Source organism: Corvus hawaiiensis, chromosome 2 (assembly GCF_020740725.1).
Source record: "Corvus hawaiiensis isolate bCorHaw1 chromosome 2, bCorHaw1.pri.cur, whole genome shotgun sequence".
NCBI classification, from domain to species: domain Eukaryota; kingdom Metazoa; phylum Chordata; class Aves; order Passeriformes; family Corvidae; genus Corvus; species Corvus hawaiiensis.
Genome location: NC_063214.1, coordinates 4,503,631 through 4,528,785, shown reverse-complemented (window position 1 = coordinate 4,528,785; position 25,155 = coordinate 4,503,631). Strand labels below are relative to the sequence as shown.

The 25,155-nt window shown below is 40.7% G+C and overlaps 1 protein-coding gene across 1 annotated transcript in view; it reads right to left on the bottom strand.

Moving 5' to 3' along the window:
• CRYBG3 (crystallin beta-gamma domain containing 3) overlaps positions 1 to 25,155 on the bottom strand; it is an 83,347-nt gene that overhangs the window by 48,963 nt on the left and 9,229 nt on the right. Inside the window, exons 2-3 of the mRNA XM_048295623.1 lie at positions 20,092 to 20,170; positions 7,445 to 7,872 (exon numbers count right to left, since the gene is read on the bottom strand). Coding sequence (XP_048151580.1) covers positions 7,445 to 7,872; positions 20,092 to 20,170 — 507 coding nt within the window. The remainder of the gene's footprint in view (positions 1 to 7,444; positions 7,873 to 20,091; positions 20,171 to 25,155) is intronic.

Sequence of the window (25,155 nt, the reverse complement as noted above, 5' to 3'; positions counted from 1 at the left end):
ATTCCTTCTTTCCTGTCCTCACAGGAAGCTATTCAATTCCCTATAAAGCCTTAAATCAGTTTCACAAAAGATTTTGACAGCAACAAGAGAGGATGTCAACATGAGTTACGTTAAATTTGTCAAAAGTAGGTGCTTGTAGATATTTCTTCTATTGTGAAAAAGATATAAAAAGTTAAAGGGGGACTAACTCAAGGAGCAGAGGGGAACATGTTCTGACATCTTACATGACAGACATCTTGTGTAACTTGCCCAAGTGGCAGTGGTTATAAAACTGTGTTGTTGATTTGGAAGGCCTGAAGCAGGAGGAAACTTCCTACCTTGAACGCCTCGTTCCAGTGCACCCATAAAGAACACACTGTTTGCATTTTTTCAAGCGTACGCCATCGAGATGGCCATCCCTCCAAGCCTATTTGTACCATACAATAATGCAGAAAGTAGAGAGCCCTATACATTTTCCAAAAGGTGGAAGAAGACCACAGAGCTTCTCAGGCCCCCAGGAGCACAGTTCATTTGCACAGCAGGGCACTGCTGCCCAGCCTGCTTCTGCAGCACGCAACACCTGCCTCTCCCAAAACATGGCATGCCAATTTTCCCCCTCGTGTCTCACTCTTCCAGATATTATGTCCCCAGCCCAGCGGTCTCCTGCTTTCACAAGCATATCCTTGCCTGATTTCCCCAGTTGCTTGTCAAAGACCCCGCAGAGAGAGCCACCAGAGAGATCTGCAGGCTACAGGCTGAAAACCGCTGATCTAGATCAGTGTGAGTCTTGTAGCTCCTGTCTACCCCTCTCTGACCATCTTAAAATTACCCTGTTGTTTATTTTAATTTTTTTCCACTGTATACTTAACTGACAACTTTAAAAAAAATTATTTTAAGGTACTTCATCTGGAAACAACTGTCTTAAAGTCACTTTGAAAAACCTTCTGGTGGAATCCAACTTAGCCAGCCAGGTGGTTTCTGTGCTATTCATAAATGGGAAAAATGAAAGACTTGCTGGAAAAAAGACACTGAGGGCTAACTGAATAGTTGCCATACACAACTTAGATGAAAGAAAACAATTTTTTAGCCAGAGGGGATAGCTCCGTGATTTAAATCTGCAGTCTGAAATACTTAGTGTCCTGGGACGTCACAATGTATGTTTGAAAAGGTCAAAAGTTTGGTTGAACAAAGTGATTTACACACACTTGATTCTCCAGGAAATTTCAAAGCTAATGTTCCATAAGGGCAATTAAGAGTCAATGGCAATTTTAATAAAAGCAAACACAGTCTCTGTGACCTTGGAAAGAATGTTTTCCCTTCCCCTTGCCCTTTAGGGTAGTAATTCTTGATTATCTCCCACATCTGGGAAAACCTATTCTTTGAGTCTGAAGGAAGAGAGCACACATCAAGGCTCACCCAAAACACCAGAGGCTGCGAGACCAAGACCAGCAGAAAGGGCCTGGGATCACTCCCAGCTCTTCCTTGCCATATTTCCCCAGTACCTGGCACCAGCCAGCCTTCCTACTCCATACCTGTGGGAAGTGTCCTCACCTGCTGCCCCTCCGTTTTCCTCTGTAACATTCAGGGATTCAGGTGCCCAGGACTTGCCCCTCCCAGGGAGTAGGGACAAGCAGAGCCTGTGCTGCTTCTCACAGGTGTGCAAGAGCTGGGGACAGCAGTAAGGTCTCCCCTCAGCTTTTCATCTTAAGGCTGAAGAAAGCCACTCCTAGCCTCTTCTGAGATGTAATGAAGAATCAAAGCCAGGGCATCCCTCTACTCTCTTCAAGCAAGAAAGTAGCTTCAGGTGTGGCAGGGAAAGAAAAGGGTTTGGCTCAGCTGAATACATTTCACAGCTGAACAACCCTACTAAAAAAAAAAGTTCAGTGGAGAAAACAATCCAGTGAATTAATTTTTGACTTAATTTTTTTAGCTCAATTTTGCACCACACATCTGTTAAGAATTACTCTTAAAATACAAAGTTTCGTTCTTCAGAAACACAAAATTCTTTTCTTTCGCCTTTGGACCACATCCCATCTCTGGGTAGGTACCCCTCTCTGGCAGGTAGAGAAATGCTTTGGGGTCTGCATTTCTCCTACAGCACAGCCCTGAGAGTGACCACCCTCCACAGCTCACCCAGGGAATTGGGGCAGGATGATTCTGCTCCTTCCCTGGGACAGCCTTCTAATTTTGGATGGTCTTTGGCTGACCCAGAAGGGTGGAGCTGCCCACGTAGTTTATACCCCTCTCAAGTGGCAGCAGGTCACTCTCAGCAGTGACTCCCTGCCCACCTGAGCACCAGCAACTGAGCAACACTGCATGTCCATGGCCAGAAATACCAACAAATCAACATCAACAAATGCAGGAGCAGCAGCTTCCCCACTCCCCTTCACTATTTATCAGGAATTACCTGATGAGACTACTGCTTGGAATTCAGTGATTGATTTTCGCTCGTTTACTCTTGATTTTCTGCCAAAGGCATCTATCTATAGGGAAAGATGAATGTTGCTGCTACTGACTGAATCAAAACCACAACACACAACAATCCATCAGACAAATTAAGGGCTGTGTTTTGTTATCACCCCAAGCCTGCCTCGGACAAGCAACACTCAGGAGAATTACAAGCTCCGAAACAAACCTATTAACCAGAATTATGTAAACCTGAAGGGTTTTATCAGATGTATTTCTATCAGAGCAAAATAAAAGGACAGGATTTGCTGACAGTACCAAGGTGGCAAATACTAATTGCTAATACTAATATACATCAATTAAATGTATAGCAACAGGTTTATTAGACTTAGAAATTTCAGTCCATTTACAGTTCTACTGTGTTACACATTATTGGGTTCTGTGAGGGAATGGTTTTTTTTAATTATTATTTATTTTTTTCTTCTTAGGGCTACCTCCCTTCTGAATTAAATTGCTTGCAATGATCTCACTAAATTATTCCTAGTACCTGGCTCTTAGCAGGGTGTGAAATGTAAACATATTTTGAGCATCTGCTTTTGAAATCACCCCCTCCCCCTTTTCTACCTACACTTAGAAAGTCCTTGCAGTTGTGCGATTCAGAGTTCTTTCTCACATCCAAATCTACCAGGTTCATAACAGAAGGAAGAAGACAGGATCTTAAAATACTTTGTTGAACTGGGGTATTAGTGTCTTAACCAGGATTATTTCATCAAAACATTCAGAGTAAGTACAATTTTGATTTTTGCCTCTTCAGCCATGTTCAGCAAAGCACTAAGGCTCCTCCCTGCCGAACTCCAGAACAAGCTGTGCAGTTTCACAGGCACTATTGTTCTGCACAACACTATTTGCAACATCCACTTATTGTTACTGGATGTTACAAAAAAAAGAAAAATCTACTGGAAGATAGATGAATGGCAAGCAGTCAATAGAACGGATCTGGGTCATCAGTCTTTGGGGCAGGGGGAAAGGAAAACACCTGTCAAAGTTTTGTCCTCAGTCACCTGCACAAGGTTCTACCCATTACCACCACTGGTGATCTTGAGAAGATTGCAGGTATGCACTGCAGGAAGCCCATTCTCAATTTTGAAGCCAAATCGTTGCTTTTTAGTGACAGACAATATATGTGTGAGTGAATGAATTTCACATTATAGAAGAGAAAGATAATGGGGCAAATCTGTGTTTTGTATTCGTCACCTACTACACGAAATCATCATCTCCCTCATGCAGACTTTCAGCAATGAGAAATGAGGTGAAGTGCACCCCCACTGCTCCATGGTTTTATTTTTAGGGCTTATTTCATCAGTTAAAGGCTGGCTTTTAACATCATTAAGGAGTGCAAAGGCCAAGAGTAAACAGGAAGTTTTCACTTTCATGCCTACCAGTCTGCCACAGGGGACTATTCCACCCAAAGGTTTCCATCTTACCTAAGAGGTTTTTCTACACTAAGTAGCAAACACCCTACTTTGCAGTTGCTTGGTCCACTTTACTTTGCTTCTTCAAGGCAAAGAAACCTTCAACCATCCCAGAGAAACCGAAAACTGAGGGATGCAATAACTGGAGACTTAGCCCAACTCTCCTCACCCATCTTCTGTGCTGCAATTACTGTCCACAGTAATTGTCTTCCAGAGACTTTGCCAAATTTATCATGGTTTTGTCTTCTGTGCTCCTCCTTTACCACTTGCCACCATTGGGATTAAAGGACCAAAAGCCTTTGAGGTAAAAATTACCTCTGAGCCAACCAGCCAGGGTGATGGAGGAATAACGTGACCTACACGTTTTGTCTCTCACAAACATGTACTCCACAGATTGATCTCATGAGTTCCACTTTCCTTGGCTCAAGGCCTGGAAACTTGAGTCTTTACCAAGTGCCAGACCTCCCACAGAGGGCAAAATTAACCTCAGTTTACAGGTCAGAGCACTCTGATATCCTTGTATTTCGCAAAATATTGCTTTAAGGATATGAGGAGAATGAGGTTTTCTCAGTAAAGGCATCTGAGACCATTTGGTAGGTTTTAAAAAATCTGAAAGGTTGTTTAGTTTAGGCTTTCTTTTTTAAACAACTCTAATGGGGATTATGCAATCTAACAACCATCCCTCTTCCACTTATCACTGCAACCTCCTCACTAACCACAGACTGCTCCTAACACAGTATTTCACTGTAGTTTAGAATTAACAAATTCATTTACATCTTCCTCACGACAAAGGAAACTGCTGTGAGATTAATAATGCAGTGGTCACAAGGCCTTGTAAAGCCCTCTGCTACATCCTGCCTCTACGTGAAATGCTAGAAGTGCAGTTTAATGCAACAATCAATGGAATCAACTCCTTTGACTTTATACGGCTCACCAGCACATCTCACACGACTTCTAGGATTCAATCACTTTTAGGTTCACATCATCTTTGCTCTTCATGGTTTCCACACCTTCCTGATGTTTTGTGCTACGTCTTTACCCCTTCTCCCCATCATTCCTTGTGTGCTTGTAGCCCCCACTTCCAACAAGACTCTTTAACCAACCGACAGCAACCAAGAGCGTTCTTACAGTTTAGCTACGCTAATTGAATCCCAGCTAGTTAATATTTAGTAAAAAACCCAGCTAGTACTGGAAAGAATAAACTACTCTCCATCCTTTAAACTTTTATAAACTAAAAGAGAACAAATCCAGCATAACCACTTCCATAAAAGAAAAAAAAAGTTATCCTTGATTCAAACTTTTTAGAAAGGTAAACAATGCAAGCCTCTGCTTCCCCACAGTCATTCCAATTTTTCTTTACTAATTGCTTCAGAAGAGCAGTTCACATTGTGTGGTCAGGCAGAGAAAAACATAATTAAAGTTACACAGAGATTGTCTAACTTGTTAGTATCCCAAGCCAAAAAGAGCAGAAAATACACTGTACTTTAGAGAATCAGCTTAAAAGGACATTAAAATTGGTTTAATGTTTGCCCTAATTTACAACAGCTACAATGAAAAAAACCCCTGATTCTTCTTCCATTTAAAAAAGTTCTTTTCTATGGAAAAACTTAATTCTGTATATAGACCAGCTTACCCTTACCTCCAAACTAGCAACACACATTCTTATGTGCTTGCCTGGCCATGAGACATGAACTATACCGAAAAAGAATCTAAACTGATTTGCAAAGATTATCTAACAGAACAGGACAATGTCAAAGGATGGTCCACTGAAAAAGCCAACAGTAACTTTGACTTCAGGAAAACAAAAATAACTCAAAAATTTTTGCACAGAGCAAAGAGGTCACCTCAGTGAGTTAGCACCCAACTTTCCATACTCCACTAACTTTTATTAATGCTTTATTAATCTACATTTTAATGAAGAATTCACAAGAAGAAAAAGGGGAATGAGATCCATCTTACCCTGTAAATTGTGCATACAGAAGGATATACTACAGAAACAGCGAAGAGCAGCAAGAGACTGATGCAGCAACCCAGCCTGTCCAACAGGTTTTAGGGAATACAGTTTGCTCAGGAACTAGACCGAATAACACCACGCTCCAGGGCCTCTCCAGAGCACAACTAAGGGGAGGGGAACTTTTCTCCTGCATTGATCAAAGCAGTGGTGATGCTGAGCTGCAGTTTGGAAAAAGCATAGTCAGATGCGTGATACCACAATAAGAGTCTGAGATAAAAACCAGTCGACCACGTCACAGACCAAACCAGAGTGTTCACAAGAACTCAACCATTATTACTATTAATTACTGTATTTTGGAGGTGGAAATACAGTTTTAACTCCATCTAAATAGGTATCACATCACCTGTTCATATCTTGACCAGCCACTGCATTTACAACATAAAGCTTCAAATCATTATTCTGCCAAATAATAGGTAAGGGCAGAGTGCTGGAGAGAGCCCCAGTCTGGAAGTGGAATTCAATAAACAGCTATTCTGGGTGTCTCTGACCTCCTACATGGAGATGAAACACTTCACATGCCACCAATAAACAGGCTGAACACAACTCAAATTAGTTAAAAAAAATTAAAAGGAAAAAGGTGTCTCCTCTGAGTCCATCCTCCCATTCTGCAATTCAAGCAGGAGCACTGTGATAGAGACCAATTGGTTAACCCCAATCATTACTTTCTGCTTAAATTTGAAATAAATACTCTGGGCCATACTGAAAGCCTGAGTTATCAACACTTGCAGACCCACTGCCCACAAACAAGTCCATGTTCTACACACCTACTGAAAACTGGACAGGAACCACAGGCTAATTCACACCTAATCCAAACCTACTCTGTGCTGACCCATGTGTAGCCCAATTTTCAACATAACAGCTACAAATTCTTTTGGAAAACTAATACCTATGTTTATGACAATCAGAAAAGGTTTGGTAATATATAGTGTTGACCACAGCCAGTGCTTTAACTTTTCTACTCTCAAACACACAATGGTGCTCTTGCCATCATTTTTTCTTTTAATATTCTTCTAAAAATATTACAGGACTGCAAAAAATGCTCCATATTTGGACTAACTGAAATTGAGTGCTTTACATAACCTTCTTTACATCACAGGAAAACCCCAAAGAACCGGGGGGGGGGGGGAGAATCACACAAGCAAAAATCACCCAGTCAGTTATCCAAGAAAAATAATTTAAAAAAGAGAAAACCTTACTTGCATAAGTAAAATTATTGAACCGCTGAGATATAAAAAAGACAAACATTTAAGCCTTTATATAGGCCATAATATGGATGGAAATAAGCTCTTTACACTTCTTTTTTTTCCTTAACATATTTATAAATGACACATCTAGTCAGGACACTTTTAAAGAACTTTCTTTAAAGTTATATTTTGTTGCAGTTGACTTCTCCCCTCCTCATTTATGTAGAGTAGTTGCTACTGGAGTTTTGCACAAGTCAAGCCAGGGACACTCCAACCACCCTTGGAAATGACAGACATTTGTCATACACTCAGCAGAACTTGGTCAGCATAGTTCTATGCACACACACACACAAACATTAACATATTTAATAATAAACTATAAAACTTACTTCTCTGTATCTGAGGATTGTTTCCAGCCTCTTAGAAGATCCTGTGTGATATCTTTCCCAGTATTAGTTAAGATGGCATCATCTTTATTTACAGAATCCTCTTTTCTTCTAGCCACAGGCTCTTCAACTTTCGGATTCTTTGGCTGCACGTCCTTTGGAAGGGTATTTGTGCTCTGTAAATCCTTTTCACATCTGTTGGGCTCATCTTGGAAGGTAGAGGGTTTAGATTCTACCAAAGATGATTTTGTTGCAATATTAAATAAGCTTCCAAGGAAATGAAAAAAGCCTTCTCGGGGTTGCTTGTCTTTATCTGCTGTTTTGATTCCAGGAGTCAAACTAGGGAGGCTATTAGCCTTTTTCAGTTCCTCCTGGATTTCAGACTTGCTAAGTTCTTCTGTTGAATGGTTCTTCTCTTCATTTTGACAAGCCTAAGATAAATACAAAAAGCACATAAAGATGCTGTTTCCTGTCATTTTCACACATTCCCAAATTCCTTGATTTTAATTTGCGCCTATGCATTGTATTCCTCTCAGGAGAGCTGTCATTTAGAAAGGTTAAAGCCCACTGCTTGCTGTCTTCTCTTTTTGTACTAAAGAGGTCCCAATTCTACAAAAATAAAAAGGACTAATACAGGCTAGAAAATTCCCAAAGTAGCTGCAGTGGAAAAAAAAAGACAGGACAGATGGCAACAATTGCTTCAACTGGCATAAAAAACATGGGGCAGAAGCAAGGAACAGTTATTTCACACTTCAGACTAATCCCCTTGGAAAGCACAGCTTCACAAACAAACATCCATGTGCTAGTGAGAACAGTTTTCAGCTTGCAATCTAGGCAAGAACACCACAGCCAAACAGAAACACACCACAGCCTTCTGCACGTCTGAAAACCGAGCAGAATCAAGAACAGAATAGGGATAAAACAAACTCGGCTCGCATGCCAGAGGTGAATCCTGCCTGCCACCCTTAGCAAACCGATGTTGCAGCCTTTGGCCAGCTCTCCTTCAACTGCACAGCTCTGTTTCCAAATGGATTTGTTGTGCCCCACAGCCTCCAGCACTCAAATTGCCTGGTTTTCCACACAGCCAAAGTCCTACAGAGCACCACCCTGCACCTCTGACCTTCTGACCTGACTATCAGCGAACTGAAATGAATGAGCACCAAGGCAGGGTTTCACCTCATTCAAACCACATGTTCATCTCTTCCCTCAACTCAGCTGAGCATCTACACCCAGAAGCAAGGCAAGCCCCATTCCTCACCAATTTGTGTCCTTGAATTTCCTCCGTGTCAGCTCCTCTCACAGATCCAAGGTCTGCTGTACAAGCTCATCTTACTTCTGTCAAGACCATCTGCCCAAAAGGATGGTGCAACTTCACCGGAAGGCTTCACAAACACCACATGTAACCACATTTTCAGCTTCACAATCTGCAAATATGTTTTTCCCTGGACTAAAGTTTTCGGGGAAGCACCTCCCCCCCATCCCCACCCTTCGTAGTGGGTGCCATAGGATATTGCTGCCTATTTTATCTTTACAGTACAACCCTTGTAATTTCAATTCCTGATTCAACTCAGTTTATTAAAACAGATTGAAGTTACCCCAGCTTTTCTTAGATGAAATCTATCCTGCTCAACAGGAGTGGGAAAGAACATGAACAAAAAGTCCTATGCAAATTTTAGTTGCGTCAACAGTACACTTGGATGAGAGTAATTGTTTCAAATTGGGCAACACCTACTCATCCAATCTACAGAGAAAGCTACTATTTCCACTAGGTGACTAATCCTATTGCCACTTGAAGTAATCTTAAATAAACCAGCAGGCTTATCTGTTAATAGGCCATCTAGGATCATGTTAATGATGAAAAAAGGGTTTTAATGAACTCAGCTTCATCCTTGGGGAACAGCAATTTCTGAAGAACTTTCAAGATATATTTAGTGATACTGGAGAAGTGGTCTTTAAACTTCAAGCAATGCTTTTTCACCTTTTAAATACAGAGTAGATGCAATTGCTTAATATTAAAAGATGCATGTGCTGAAAGTGGAATTGTTTATGTGAGGATAGAAATTGAACAGCACTAATTTGTCCTTGAGAAAGCCACACAACCTCCATTTTCTTCGTACAGGCAAGATACTTGTACAACCACACTGAACTTCTAAGTAAACTTCTAGAAGTGGGCCAAGTCAAACTCTGGCCTTTTTTCATCCCACCTGTGACAAACCCCACCTGCTCCCCCACACACTGCACTGATCAACAGCTGATGCATCACAAAGGGGTGTAGTCACCCCTGGGTATCAGAGATTTACCACTTTACATGTCAACTCCACCAAACCCAGCCCTGGAAATGAAGATGCCAACAGTGCAGCTTGCAGACGTGCCACAGCTCTGGCTGCTGCTGGCTTCAGTACTAGACAAGTAACACACGAGCCTGGAATGAATCTCTTGAATAATTAACTTTATCTCACAGGAACTGAGTACTTTGCATAAGGAAATACAAAACAGAAACAAGAAATCGAAACAATTTCCAAAATTTGGTAAGTGAATGATTCACCATGTCAGCTTCAAAGTTCTATTGTCATAGTTTCTCCCTTCACTTTCACTAACACCTTAGAATTGTTCAATACCAGATTTTAATTCAACTTAAAGTGAAGGAGGGCATTTCTCCCTTGTTTTGTGATTCGTACCATTCACTCAGATTTGTCTAATCTAAAAGAGTATTTCAATGTAGGAAATGCACAAATCTTATTCTTTGCACATATAACCCTTTTAAGCTATAAACATTTATATTAACTATTACAGTATCTATGAAGTTAACATCTAAATGCATTAACTATAAAAGAAATTGTTACATTAAAAACTTAACAACAGTTTAGTCTTACAGCTGTTTTTGTTTGTTGCTTTGTTTGGTGGGGTTTTGCCCATTTTTTAAAACCATTTGTATTCAGGAACTACTGGAGGGTTTTGGTTTTTTTTTTCCTGTTAGGAACTGAGACTTCAAATATAGTTAAATCTCTACATGTGAAAGTCTTCTCCAAGCAGCTCTGAGACATAACGCTTGTTAAGACTGTGCTGCTTATTTGTGAGCATAATTTATGCCCTGCTTGAAAAGCTGTTTTGTAGTCTCTGCTTCCAGAAACAGAAATCTATTTAGACTTTCCTTCCTCTTTAATCTTCCTTTCTTTACTTAACTTTTGGTAAATCAAAAGAACAGGAAGTTTTAATATGAAAGGGTCCTTCCATACCTTTAACCATAAATAGCATCTTGCATGAAAAAAAGCCACAGAGAACATTTACGCTGTGCTTATTTGAAGATGTATGTGGATATTAAGTCCTAACACAGAAACTGTACAAATCATTTTTTCTTCTCTTCAATATAATCAATCCTACTCTTCATATATTCTCCCTCCTGCTCCACTTCGCCATAACAGACAGCTTGAGCTATAGGTATTTTATCATTTGCACACAAAATCTCAATTTAAAGTCTGAAGCACTGTTTAGGCATTACACAAACAGCACTGCTCCTGCTGCAGATTTTGAAGTTTGTCTTTTAAGATGATGCCATATTCAAATTAGTGAGACGAAAGCACATGATTTTACTAAAGCCAGTAAGCCTCTAGCACAGCAGGAGCCTTCAGGCACAAGTGCCTGATGAACACGCAGTACAGTGGCACTTCCACGAATCAGTATCACAGAAACTTTCACTTATCGTTGCCCATGCCTCTCTCCCAGTCTGTCTCTGACAGAAGCCCCCAGCAAACACTCAGGAAAAAAAAAAAGGCAAGGGCATAGGGTATATATAAAGTAATCCTTTCCCTGGTACGTCCCACCAGTTTTCAACAGTCTTTAGCCTTTAGCTGACATTGACAGAGCATTTATTCTGTCACAATTAAGCTTGAGCAGTTTGATACTCACAACACTGAAGGAATACCAGTGACTCTTGTTTTATCTACACTTCATGTCATCCGTCAAAGAAAAACAAATTTAAGAAGTCCTCTTGCAGTGTCACAGCAGTCTGAACAGTTTCTCAGGCTTACCAAGCAAAGAGTAGTTTCTGGATGGAAACCCACCTGCTAGATCCCCTCTGAGATCCTTGCTGATGCAAGGAAAAAAAGTTCCCTGCTATAGCGCTCTTTCTGCTCCTCTTGTAATGAACTGTCATCAGTCTTTCCCTTGCCTCCCCTTTCCCACTCTCTGTGAGCTTTCCTGCTTGTGACATGCTTCATGAAGCTTTAATTAGCTTTTAGTCCTTTGGCAACTCATTCCTCCAAGTTTCACTGGGCAAGCCCTGGGTAACCTGGCCTGACCTTACAGCTGAACTGAGGCTGGACTGGATGACATTCTGGAGTCCCTTCAATCTGAATTATCCTATGGGCCTGTGCCCTCACATGCAACGAGGCTGGTGCAGAGGGGAAGCCTGGCAGAGTGTGAAACAAGATCATGCTTTCGATCAGGTGACTAGGGAGACTGCAGTGATAAGTGACGCTGTGTCTGGGCACTGTGCTCCCACTTTGCTGCACAAAGCAGCCTGGCAGCTGGGGCTCGGGAGACAAGCCCACGGTGCCACGTCTCAGGCAGGATTCTCATCTCAGCTAATCTATTCATGGCAGCCGAGGTGTGCTTTCCAGGCTGTAATCCACTCCTGGCTGCAGCACAGACATATGCCCTCAGCCTAATTGCACCTTGGCAGGCAGGCTCAGGGCTCGCCACCAGTGTGAACAATCCTCCGAGGTGGCACAACAGCACCCTGAGGAGGGATTGCTTTGCTTCAGTTTTCCTCACCTCCTGCACCAGCAGGGAACAGCCACCCTTGTAATCACCTTTTCTCAGCAGCTGGGTGGCTGAAGTTTGAATTGCCAGAGGTTCTCAGTCAGCAAGGGCTACATCCTCTGCCAAAAATACAACCTCTTTTATTGCCCTAACGAGAGAAATTAAAACATTAACAGCATTAAAACACAGATCTCCGTGAACAAAGCATTAGCTTCCAGCTACGACTGCCAGACATTTCGGATTTCCCTCCCCATGAACGAATGCTCATTACGAAGCAGAAACCCCAGACAGCCGCGCAGGGACCTCTCAGGCCGCCTGTCCTGCTGCACTGGGAGCTGCTGCTGGAGAACATTCTGCCTCCTGCACAGATACACTTCTGCCACCTCATCTCTCCTGTAGTTGTGAGAGAAGATGGCCTGCCACCAGAAATTTAGGATCATCACTAATTCACCCCAGGGACTTTCAACAAGTCATTTAACCCCAACATACCGATTTAACTCATCTGAGAAGCGGCCATGGCACTACTCCTGAATTTCTGTGTGCTGGCATTTAGAAATCATTTAACAGCTTCAGGTTGAAGTGTTGGGTGCACAGAATAGCACATTTAGGCATTGTCACCTATAGTACAGGAAAATTAATATTGTTCCTAGCCTTAGCTTTGACCTTTCAACACTACTAAAACAGCTGCATTTCATTCAGCAATTATGAGCATCTCATTCAATTTGAACACTGATAGAGAACATAAATTCTGTGTGCTAAGCAAAATCCACAGTGAAATAGCTCTGTTTGGTGGCAGGCTGGTTCATCCCCACAGTCAGTCAGTCACTAATGCAGGTTTTTCAGCAGATCTTCTTTCTCTGGGAGGTTAAAGCATCCTTGGTGTAATCTTCCACCTTTTTTCAGTGAGTGTGCCTTAAATCCACATGTGAAATAAGCTTTTGTTTTTTCAAGTACTGTGAGGAAAATCTTTTAGGCTTTTGCAACCAACAGGAGGCAATACAAATGGAAACCTAATGAAAAACTACTGGACATAGTGAGACAAAGATTAGGAACCACACTTGTCGGAGAAAACTAGAAACTAAAAAAATCCAGGCAAAAGTACTATCAGACAGTGAAATACACAATAAGAACCCCTAAAAGTCCACTGTTGCTAGTGTTCCTGAGACAACTGGATTTTAAAAATACATGGTTAAAGTGGGTTTTTCCTATTTAAGCCAGTAATTAGACTGGTGGTGTAGATGATGTACGAGAGGCCCACCATTGTGAAAAACTGGTTAGTCTTTACTAAAAAGCCCCTTTTAACTAATCAGAAAAGCAAAAAAAACCCCAAAATAAACAAAGAATTACTTGGGGGTTTGGGGGAAATTAAGTTAAAGGTGAACTCAGTATCTCTACAAATACCCAATTAACCTGAATATTTTGGCTTTTTAATACTCCTTCCACATCCTCATTTCTCTGCTTGGTTTGACATGAAAAACATCAGGTCATGGCAACCTCAGCAGACAAGAGTAACTAGAAAACTAATGAAATCATGGCATCTTCATAATCAGGAGTAAAAGTTAAACAACAGGAAGAGACTTTTAGTTAAAGTGTATCAGTTTTGCATTTTTAAAAATAAACCTATTTAACGTCAATGACTATTTAACATTTAAAAAGACAACTGCATCTGTTCAAAGTTCAACACTGGGACTTTAAAAACTTGCTTATCCATTTGAATTCTTAAAACAGCAAGGAGTCATTAATGTATATTTAATTTGTCAGATGAGGAAAGAAAAGACGAAATAAACATTCTCTGACACTCTATAGTATTCTCCTAAAATCCGAGGAAGTATCCAGAGATACACTCCCTGACAAGAGAACAGATAAAGTGGTACGGGTGAACACTTCAAATGAAAAGACGGAGAAAAAGGAGGTACAATTTGAAAAAAAAGCTTCTGCTAGGTCACCTTTGCAGGAAATTTTAAACTCAGTGGAAGTCTCTAGAAGGACAAAATTAACTTTTTAATTTAAAACTTTCTCTTCACAGCATTTGCAGAGCTGCTCAAAAACTTTCCCATCTGAATTTTCTCATTAAATTATTGTAAAGCTCTGATCAAAGATTAAAAATTGGTACTCATTTCTGAGTATGCAACCATCACCTTATTGCTACAAGGACTACTGTGGAGCCAGAGAGAACAGAATTAAATTGTCTTATTTCTGTTCTTTCCTCTAAAGTCTTCCAGTACCACACTTTCATTGCCTTTCAATGAATACATTTTAACAAACACGAAACAATTTCTGTTCTCTTTTATTTGACAACTTCTTGAAGTTTGGGGGGGGGGGGGGGGGGGGAAGGTGAAATTTACCTTTTCAATGGAGGAGACAGTGCACTTGGAATGGGATGAGACAGTGCGATTTCCACCTGTACTTACATTCTATTGGCAGATTACAGCATCTGGCATCACACTTCTGCTTCTCATCTGTCTGCTGGTTTTCTGAGCTAAACAGACCAAGGTTTAAGCCTTTTTCTCCCCCACCTATCCAGAAACAAAGTTCCCCGCTCATGATCCCTTCTTTGAAGAACTAAAGTAGTAGAGAGGGAAGCACATTTCAGGATCATTCTCTCTAAAAATCTTCAGTATGACCAGGGAATTTACCAGAAGTTTCGATGGGATGAGCTTGAAATATCTTCCTCAACACATACAGCTATTAACACCACCAATTAAAGTGTCCTGGGAAACACCAGGAGGTGCCAGGTATTCAGCTTTAAATTCCATTTCAACAAAAGTCTACAATGTGACTGAAGAGAAAAAGATCTCTTTTCAGCTTTCACAAGAGAAATCTGGATTATACAAACTCCAAAACCATTTTTGTTTAATCTTTCATTGTTGCTGTGGGCAGCAACAGTTTTTAAAAGTAACCCTCAGGTTTTTAAAAAATTCGTGGTTGGCAGTAGTAGTCCATCTCCCTTGATTCCCAAAAGGCAAAGAATCCCTCTCTCTGATTTCTAATTATTAGGTCAGGAATTCAGCAGGAATTCACAGTCAGGCTGAGCAGACATTACTTAGATAATTAGTGAAGAAATTTCAAGTGATGAGGTTTTTGAAATAAAGTCAATATAAAACAAAACCATGACAATTTAAAACCCCACCCCATGCTATATGCAAAAAAGTATGTAGTTAACTAAGACTCTAGGTTTAATTTTGATTTCTAACTTTTTGTAAAACTTAAAATTATAGTCAGAATGAGGGACATTCAGTAAGAACAGCTACCTATATTCAGCAATTTCATGGGACTTCTAAAAAAAATCTTTTGTAAATTGGCACACTGGATGCAAAATTTTGTGACAGAGAATTACTGCACAAATTAGGCTGAAAGGAATGTGGCTGGGGAGGTCATGCAGTCTGTGCTCCTGCACAAAGCAGCTCTGGTTCATCCAGCTTTGTTTTAAGTATTTTCAAGCACAAAGATTCTGCAACTCACTTGGGCAAACTGTTTAAATACCTGACCATTCTTATAGTAAAGGGGGGGGAAAAAAATTAATATAGGTGACTGGAATTTGCCATGTTCCAACTTGTAACTGTTGCAACTCCAAAAAAGAACCTGGCTCCATCTTATCACATAATTGCAGTCTTTGCCATCAAAATTTAATACCATGTCTACTGCTTAAATACAGCCATCTTTATGTTACCTTGAAACGAAATTCATGTGAGAAAGCAGAGCTACAGAATAATCTCTTCTCCATGCTCACAGTGTACAGGAGTACTTGTCAGAGGCCAATTAGTTACAGGTTTAATTTGCAGCACAGAAGCTTTAGACGGCATGTTAAGAAAAAGACTTTTTAATTATAAGGTCTATGAAATTGGTAGAACAGTTGTCTGGTGAGGCTGCAGAGATCTTAAGAGATCTCCATCCCTGGAGCTCTTTGAGAACAAGTCAGACAAGCTTTTATCAGGTGTGACATAGATATAGAGATCTCACCTTGGGGCACAGGAGCAGACTTGATAATCTTTGCTGTACTTTCTGCCCCTGAGTTTTCTATGAAGGTTGAGACGGTCTCAAGTTAATTCAGGCTTGAGCCGATGGACCAAATGATAGAGTATTTGATGCTACTGAAATACTAAAATCTAAACTACACATTTGGTATATCAAATTTGCACTTTCTTTTTGGAACTTTTGGGTTTGCCTGACAGAGCCCACATAGTGGTTCCTGTGCTGAGATGCTTAAGAATTCCTTCCTAATGGGTTATGGAAGAATGTGCTATTTACTCCATGCATGCTGCTACAGGAAGGATATCTGGGGACCATGAAACAAACTTTTGCAGGGAGCACTGTTGCAGTATTCCCTTTGAAAATGAAGTCCCTGTAGCCCTAAAAGGGGAGGTTAATAATATACTAACATGTACTGGACACTATGTAATGCAGATATTTAGTACAGTAAACATGAATTTCAGGAACTGTTTACATCCACACAACCATCTGTTCAACAATCACGTGGCTCAAATGGAGCGTTTACTCAGAAAGGACACCCCTTACAGCCCTAATTCAAAGAAACAGAAGCAAAACAAAATCTGTAAATAAATATTGGGAGGGGGTGGTGTTCTTTGTGCAATCAATTAACAGACACAGCAAATACATTCCAGTAGTATTTTCTTGAAAGTGATCAAGCGATGATTGATAAAGTCCCCCTGGCGCACAGAAAAATTAGGCTTAATATTTTCAAAAGGTGCATATTAAAATATCTTTTCCTCCCTTTATGAGCTAAATATTTCATTGTAGGGAAAAAATAATGGGGGTAAAGTACAGAAGTGGTGTCTAGAGTGCTCAGGAGAGTCAAAGAGCTACCATAGCTCGGCACAGTTCCCAGCTCCACTCACCCAGTTATAATTTAGACACTCGACCTTTGCTGCTAAATCAGAGACTTACAGATCCTCTGCTATTTCGCCCCTGGCCTCCTGCTGAGATGGCCAATGAATATACAAAATCACAGCATGGAAGTCCATCAGAAATAGGATGGCTCATTAACTTGGTGACACTAACACAGACAACATGGTTTCACTTTTAGTCACCATCCACCTGAAATGCTGAGGAAGAAGCACAGCTCGGATTTCTTGGAAACCTGCCAAAAACTGGTCTAGATTCAGACATTCTTCACAAAGTACACTTATTGTAACAACATTTTTTTGGTCAGCCCATAGTAACCTTGATGATTGGATGAAAAAACCTGAAGCATCTTTTAATAACACTAGGCTGGAAAAGACTCTTAAGATTATCCCAAGACCACAATTAAGACAGTCTTAATTCTCTCCAACTGCTCAGCTGCTGCCTGGTGATCTTTGCAGAAGGCAGTTTATTTTGGCCAATGTGGTGTTACCAAATTTCCAGTGTGTATTGGAGAGAGCAGTGAGAGGAAAAACCAGAAAAATATTTTCCTCAGAAAATTGTGGCTGGGGGGAGCAACAGAAAACAAATACTTTCTCCACCTCTGAGTAAGTTTTTACTATCTAGCTGCAATTTCAGTGCACACAAGATAAAAAATTAGACTGCTAAAAGTACTCACTACCATGCACATGAAGCTGGTCAAGTGTATCAAGTTTTTGATCAGCTAAAGAAAGAGGAAAGTAAGTTAGACCAAAGCTCTCAGCACAGCTGAAGAGCCAGCACATTCTAGTTACATGAAAACCACACCTTCTTCCTAAATCCAGGTATTGTTTCAAAGAGCATGTCATGGTTTTAGTCTTTTAAACATAGGCGTAAAACAATATAATCAAATAAAAAGTTACAGCAAGACAAAGAGGAGATCAGATACAGTGGAACAAAACTTTACAGCACTAATTCTGGCACCATTTTTTAGCGCAGCATTATAAAAACACAAGTTCTGAGTAAAAGACTTTACTGAAACAAACATAGATTCAGCGGGGAAGATTCTGAATTGTGGCTTTGGTAAATTAAAAAAATTAATGAGATTTAGTTTTTGGCAAGTAAGAAATACTCTTAGGTAACTTAAACTTGCTGTGCTTGCTTTGCTTCACCTACACATCCTGCTTTTTCCTTGAGACCTAGCCCTATTCATACTTCCTTCTACGAAATTCCTAGTGCTGAAGTCTTGTGCACGTATGCTAAATGCTTCCCCTTCCTCAGTCCAAACCCCCCTCCAAAAGAAAATCTGGTTTGGAATTTTTCACTGATCTGACACAGAAAAATGAGATTTTTTTAAAACTGAGAAAATTTTCTTCTACTATAGTAGATATAATCTTCTCTGGTTTACCAGAAGCCTTTCTGCCTGCATTCCAAGGCATAAAATCAATGATTTATGGTAATAGGAAGGCGTGCAGTGGCATTTTCCAGGAGCTCTGAACTGATAGACCTGGCTTGAATCCACAGGGGTTCTGAACAAAAGTTGTTCTCCACCTTGCTGTAGACAAACCACAGTCAAAATGGAATTGTTATTGAGCAAATAACCCTGCTGGGGTCTTTGTAGAGGCAACTGCAATGTCTTCAACTTTGGTGAAACCCAAAGAATTGGTCCCTAGATACTGAAGATGCAACTACACATGGACTGTGGGCCCTACAGAAGCCGAGCACTTCCTTCTCCATACACCATCAGTGCCCAATAAATGCAACACGGGACAGAAATCTCAGATTCAGTGTGTTAAGAAGCCTACAGATAAATCTGGCAGACCAGCCAAGCCTCTTTTGGGGGAAGCAGCCACCATATTATCTGCACTGAACTAAAACAACTTAGAAAATGAACAAAAATTCAAGCAAAATTGCTTAGTGACTGGGTCACTAGAACAGCTCTGTGCAGGGCAAGATGTGACAGCAGCCAAGACAGCTGTTATCACCTGTCCTGTACATAATTACTTATGATGATGCCTGAAGAGGCCACCTAAAAACAGAGACTAGACAGGAGTAAGGGAGTAAAGGTAGGTATTTATTTGAAGTGCCTTCAAAGGTACCCCTGGGGAGCCAGAGGATACTGCCAAGATGGACCACAAGATGGACAACAGGTCACGAGTTCTTCACACTTTTATAGGTTTGGTTCATTTGCATATCAGGGTTAATTCTCCAATTAAAGCTTCAGTTAATGATGTAATTTCCCCAAGCTTGTCCCTGCTTTAGAGGCTTTTGGTTTACACATTTTGGGCCTAGGATGGTCTGAGTGTCCTTGGAGAGCAGGCCTGGAGAGGCTTTGTTATGTCTGCCTGGCATGAGAGAGCAGCAGTGAACAGGCAACAAGAAACTTCAGAGTGACACACTAAGCAGTACAGGATTTGAAAAATATAAAAGTTAAAACCGAAGGCATCAATGATAGCTGGCTAAATCTAAGTACAACTTTAGAGGTGTGCCAAGTGGCACAGGAGAAAGCCCTGATCACAGAGGAACGTGTCCTTTCCTTGCAGTACAAGGCTTACAGGACAAGATAAGCATGATTAACACGGGTAACTGGTGAGGAGCAGCTGATGTACAGACGAATTTCAGCAGAAAGATCTTACAGTGCTTTGGCTGGCAACCAGCAGACCTTCAGGCAAGCAAAGACCTGCTGTTTAGATATTTGTAAGCTATACAGAAATGGTGCTTTAGAGGAATGCCTCAAAACATAGATTGATAAAAATATTAGTTTTCTTCTTCACCGGCTAACTGCATGTGGAATCAGCACTGAAGTCCCACTTCTTTTGTGTAAGTAAACACATGAATTTTATTTTAAGAATGTGAAGCACAAACAGTTTTCCTGTCTTCGGCATGTATATTAGAACTCTGACATAGTAGACCCTAACCCAGAATATGGCAATCAGGTGCCACATCACAGTGCAGGAATGCATGCAACATCAGAACTCTAACAAACAGTCACAAGCAGAGGTGGCAGGTTTTACCTAAAATAAATAAATATTAGTCAATAAAAATCTTACCTTCAAAAGTGCAGGTAGAGTTGTGCTTTCCTTTTGGCTGCTCTTTAAATTTATGGCTTCGCTCTCTTTGTTTTCCAAACTGAAAAACAAAAATGTTTTGCAATGCTGAGTACTTGCATTATTCAAATCCACTCAAGAGCCAACACATTCAACTTAAACACAAGAGAGCTCTAAGTTAGAAGGACAGGAAAACATATTTTCCAAACCGTAGTACATACTCTGCACATGTTGAAACTGAAAAAGCCAAGCCCCAAAAAGCTGAAGATAGAAACAAAATGACTGTTGCACCTCATACAGAGGTTTTCGAACTCAAGCATTCAGAAACAGCACACAGAATTTCAGCTCTTCCAGCTGAAAAATAACAAGATTTCCATGCCTGTGTATTATTTTTCAACTGTAGTTGAACAATGATCTACCACAGCAGCATTCTTTGCCATAGGACCACCTGGCACACCTGGCAGCTACAAGGTACACCCCATTCCGAGGGCTGTGAGCAAGTGGAATGCACTTCTGGCAGGTGGAATCCCAAATCACAGCCACCACGTTGAACAGTTCTTCACTGAATATGCCTAATGGGCCATGCAAATGCACAAGGAATTTTAGAAAGGGGACAACAGGTACATGTGTATTACCAAGGCAACGCCTGCTGTTCCATTTTCAAAGTCAGAAGTCCAAAATCACGTGTGTCCTTATCAGAAATTCACCAAATTCATTCAAATTTGTTTGAGGGCTCATCTTTGGAATGAAGGGAACCAACTCCCTGCCCCCAACCCCAATTCTTAAAACAATCCTTAATCACAATCCAGCAGAGAACATTTTAATAAAAACCTTTATCCTACAAGCAACTTAAAAGCAAAACCATTATCAAAGACAATATTAGGTAATGTTAATGACAGACATCAGTTCCTGCACTGTGTACCATAACATGAAGAAAAATAACTTTGTACCAATATATGAGTATTTAAATTAATTCATAATCACTTTGAATACCCTTCGTCATCAGTCTTAAACATTTAACTTCGCTACTGACGAATGCACAAGCCCTTATTTCTGAACTCGTGTGAAGAGATGAACTGAAAGCTTTTTAAACAAAAAAACCAACTATTTGCAATTTGGTGAAATTCTGCAAGGATTTGGAGAAGGAATTTAGGTGCTGCTGTACTTCTACTGCTCCTGACTGCAAACCACAGGTAAGCACATCTCAGCAAAACTCCCAAAATGAAAAGTTTTCTTCCTATTGTGGATTAGGCATCTGCATTCAATATACACTGATATACACACAGAATACAAAAGCCACCCTGACTAAATATAAGTTTCCTTCTCAGCTGCTCAGAGACAGCATTCCCTGAATAAAAATGAGATCAGAAATCTCCTGCTATTAAGTTTTTCAAGATCTTTCGCATCTTTTCAGATGCATCAAAAGAAAAGCTTCTTCCTCCCGTTTATAGATCATCTCCAAGTCGAAAACCATGTACTTTCACATCACCTTAGGTAATCCTTCATAATGCATTCATAAACACAAGGATGCTTTTTCAGAGAGAGCATCAGACAGAAAGTCTCGGCTGTTCTTTGCCTCCCTGGAACACAGAGCAGATGAATTAATATTCTAACCTATTAATTTCTTCTGCTGCTAATGTGTTTCATGAAGGAGATGTCACAATCATTCTGGGCAGTCTGGCACACTAATTAAAGTGTTCCTCTGCACACAAACCTCTTTTCTTCCTCCTAGTTTTTGTTTTGTTGTTGGTTAAAAAAAAAAACCAAACCAAAAACCAAAACACTCTTCTGAGATCTGCATGGCTTTTCCTGATGTTGATACATTTCACATGAACAAGAATTCCCTGGACTCAAGAGTGAAATAATGAGGTTGATCTCTACCAAACATTTTTCCTGAGTTCAGTGTATCACTCCTTGCGGAACTGGTCTGCAGACCACAAATGAGATCCTTGCTTTCATTAAGTATTGCCTGCACACATTACCAGTGCTGAATTATTCCATCACTTTGTTTTGCTCATATTCTTCCCTTTACATCATGTATTTTTCCCACAAAACATTTTTCATTTTCCTACTTCTTGTTTATATTTGAAATACATGCCTGTATTACTTTCTTCTAGCTAGCCATAGAAATTCCATAGCATACATACCAAAGCTGAAAGAATGTGATTCAGCAGATAAGCAGCTTAAAATCAACAAGTAACAAAAAAAAAAAAAAAAAGGGATCAAAACTTTACTTTCCAACATAAAATAACCCTAACCATGGAAGCATTTCCCCACACCCTTTCATGGTTTATATTCTAGCATTTCTACATTCTTTAACTTTTTGCTTTAGGGTGTAGTTCCTCAAACATGCTGACTTTGTCAGCAGAACCAGCTTTAGAAATCTCCACTCCTTCCTCCTCAACCTCAGCTATCTCTCTGCATCCTTAACTCAGCTAAGAAGGACTCTCAGTAAGGCCACATTTTTGGATAAAATCAAGGTGGGGGGCAGAAGTTTCCATGAGGAAAAATCCAGCCTGTGATCCAGTTTACAGTGCAGTGATTTCTAACAGCACAAACAAGGGGGCAACAAATGTCACTCAACAGCAGGAACAAGAAGGACAAACCACTGACTCTCACATCACCACGGACGCTGCTTGGTGTGAACCTCTTCTCCCCTTAGCCAGGGCCCAGTTCTAAAAGGATCTCTGTCTGAAACCAAATGGTTTGAGTTTTACAGCACAAAAAGCTGTAAGTCTACAGCACAAAAAGCTTCTCTGCTGCACACAGGGCTTGTGGGCTGTTTAGGATAAAATGGCTTTGTTTCTCTCAAAGAGCCAAGGTTACCTTCTGCAGCCTAAGCACCACAGCCACAGGGGCTGGGCCACACTCAGTGCCTGGGACTGGAGAATGGCTACTGCTCATCTGATTCACATGATGCAGCTTATCAATCCCCACTAACAACTCCCTACTAATTTTAGGGCTTTCCCTCTTCTTGTCATTGCATCCATGACATCACTGTGAACTAGGGCTACATCCGTATTTACGAAGTTTGGCTCCACAGAGTTTTAGGCTGCTCCAGAGCAGTGCCTTTCTGCAGCACTTTGCCACAGCAGGTACCACCAATGCTATCTCCAGTTCAGCACATCAAGTTAGGCTTGTGCTTAACCACCCACAGATAGGCCAGCCACCTCTCAGGAGAGCATTTTGCACTGGTCCAGTTAGGAAGATGAATTAATCTTCAACTCTGTGCTCCACAAACTTCTGGTGTTACATTATACACCCAGAAATAGGCCCCCACTAACCCAAGTTTTGAATCGACTTGCCTTTGCTTTGAAGAAGTAAAAGAGCAGAGCATGATCTTAGGAATACAGAAAACACCTCTGCCATGCCAGCTTGCTTCCATGGGCTTCTTACCTATCCAGGCAGTCATTTACAAATTGTCACAACCACTTGTCTACATATTTAGACAGGTATTACTCTCATTTTACAGATTTAAAGAGGAGAGAAAAAAGGTATGGAAATACTAAACAACACTCAAGAGTAATAAAGATGCTGTCACAATTAATTCTAGAAACCCAAGCCTCTCAGATATGTGATCTACTGCCCTTCTGTTGCTATTTCTGCTAGACATTCCTTTTTCTCTTACGTATTAGTGCATCCAACAGAGATGGATTAATCTTTAGCGAAGGTTTAGAGGAAGGTTAGAGGGATTTCTTCTCCTCAGCTGTCTTGCTGCTCTTTCTACAGTCTTGCCAGCATGCCTAACCTGATTAGCATCACTCTTATTCTTTAAATAATCAAGATTAAACTTAAGTTACAGAATGGTATCTTCTGAATAAACCTTTCTTTGTGCCATTTTCTATTGCTTTTTGTTCCTCTGCTGCTGACTCTCTTTTGACCTTTCTGTAATACTTGGACAGGTGGTGTCTGAACCAGAAGGTGGTTTGTGGTCCAAGTTTTTAATCATTACACTTTGGAAGGAGAGGTTAAAGATTCTTATGAGAGAGACATGCTCACATTCTGCACTGCCGCTCACACAAAAAGAGATTACATGAGGGATTACAGTAAAGAAAAAAAAAAAGGCAATTGAATGGAGCATATTTAAGTACATGGCTTTCAAGGTCTTTTGCAACTGCCTCTAAAAACAGAACATGACAATTACAAACAATCACATCTTCAAAAGGCCCTCACAGCAGCTCTCTATGGTGTGAGAAGTCTGCTTCCTCCATCCTTGTCCTTCATAACAATCCCTCAGAACTTGCAAATTAAAAGCCCATCCCCTTCTTCCTTTATTAATCCACCCCACCCATGTTACGCACGCAGCAGATTGTGAATGTGTTGTGACAGATAAAAAAAAAATAAGCTACAGGAAACATACAAGTAATAAAGCACAAACACACAAGTTTGGATGAGACTGACCACACGCAGAGTTCTTAAAACTTAAAGTAATTGCTGTGACATTTGAGGTTCCTTTTATGGGGAGAAGGCATGGACTGCCTGTTGCTGTTTGGGAAGGGGGAAATTAATGGGCACTCCCTTAAGGAAATGGGGACAGCTGACTAAAGCTGACCTTCAGTTCAGCATTGCCACAGCACTTGTGGATGATGACCCTCCCTACTTCTACCATGGTTTTGAATCAAATCTCTTCCAGTGCAGCAGCTCCAGCATTTACTTTTTGTGAAGTCCACACGTAACCAGACAGGTGAGTGCTCCAGCATTTTGCCATCTTCTCTCTTAGGGACAGATGACTCCCTGAGTAGCCAAACCCTCCCTGCTACCACATAAGACTGACATTGTTTGTTTCTAACTGGTCTTCTCCTCAGATTAACTCCAAAACCATTTAATGTGATGACTTGTAATGGTAGGAGAATAAGCAGTGTCCAACCTCAAAGATGCTCCAGGGTGCCAAGAGGCAAAAAGCATCTATGTCTGGCTTTAGTGGGATTATGGCAACAAACTCAGCCTGACCTATCCACACAGCCATCTATCCAGGTTCCATGACAGCACTTGTGACACCTCCTTCCCGTTATTTTCTAAACGGTTTTCCTGAAGGTGTGTTTTTGGGATCACTGACATAATTCACGC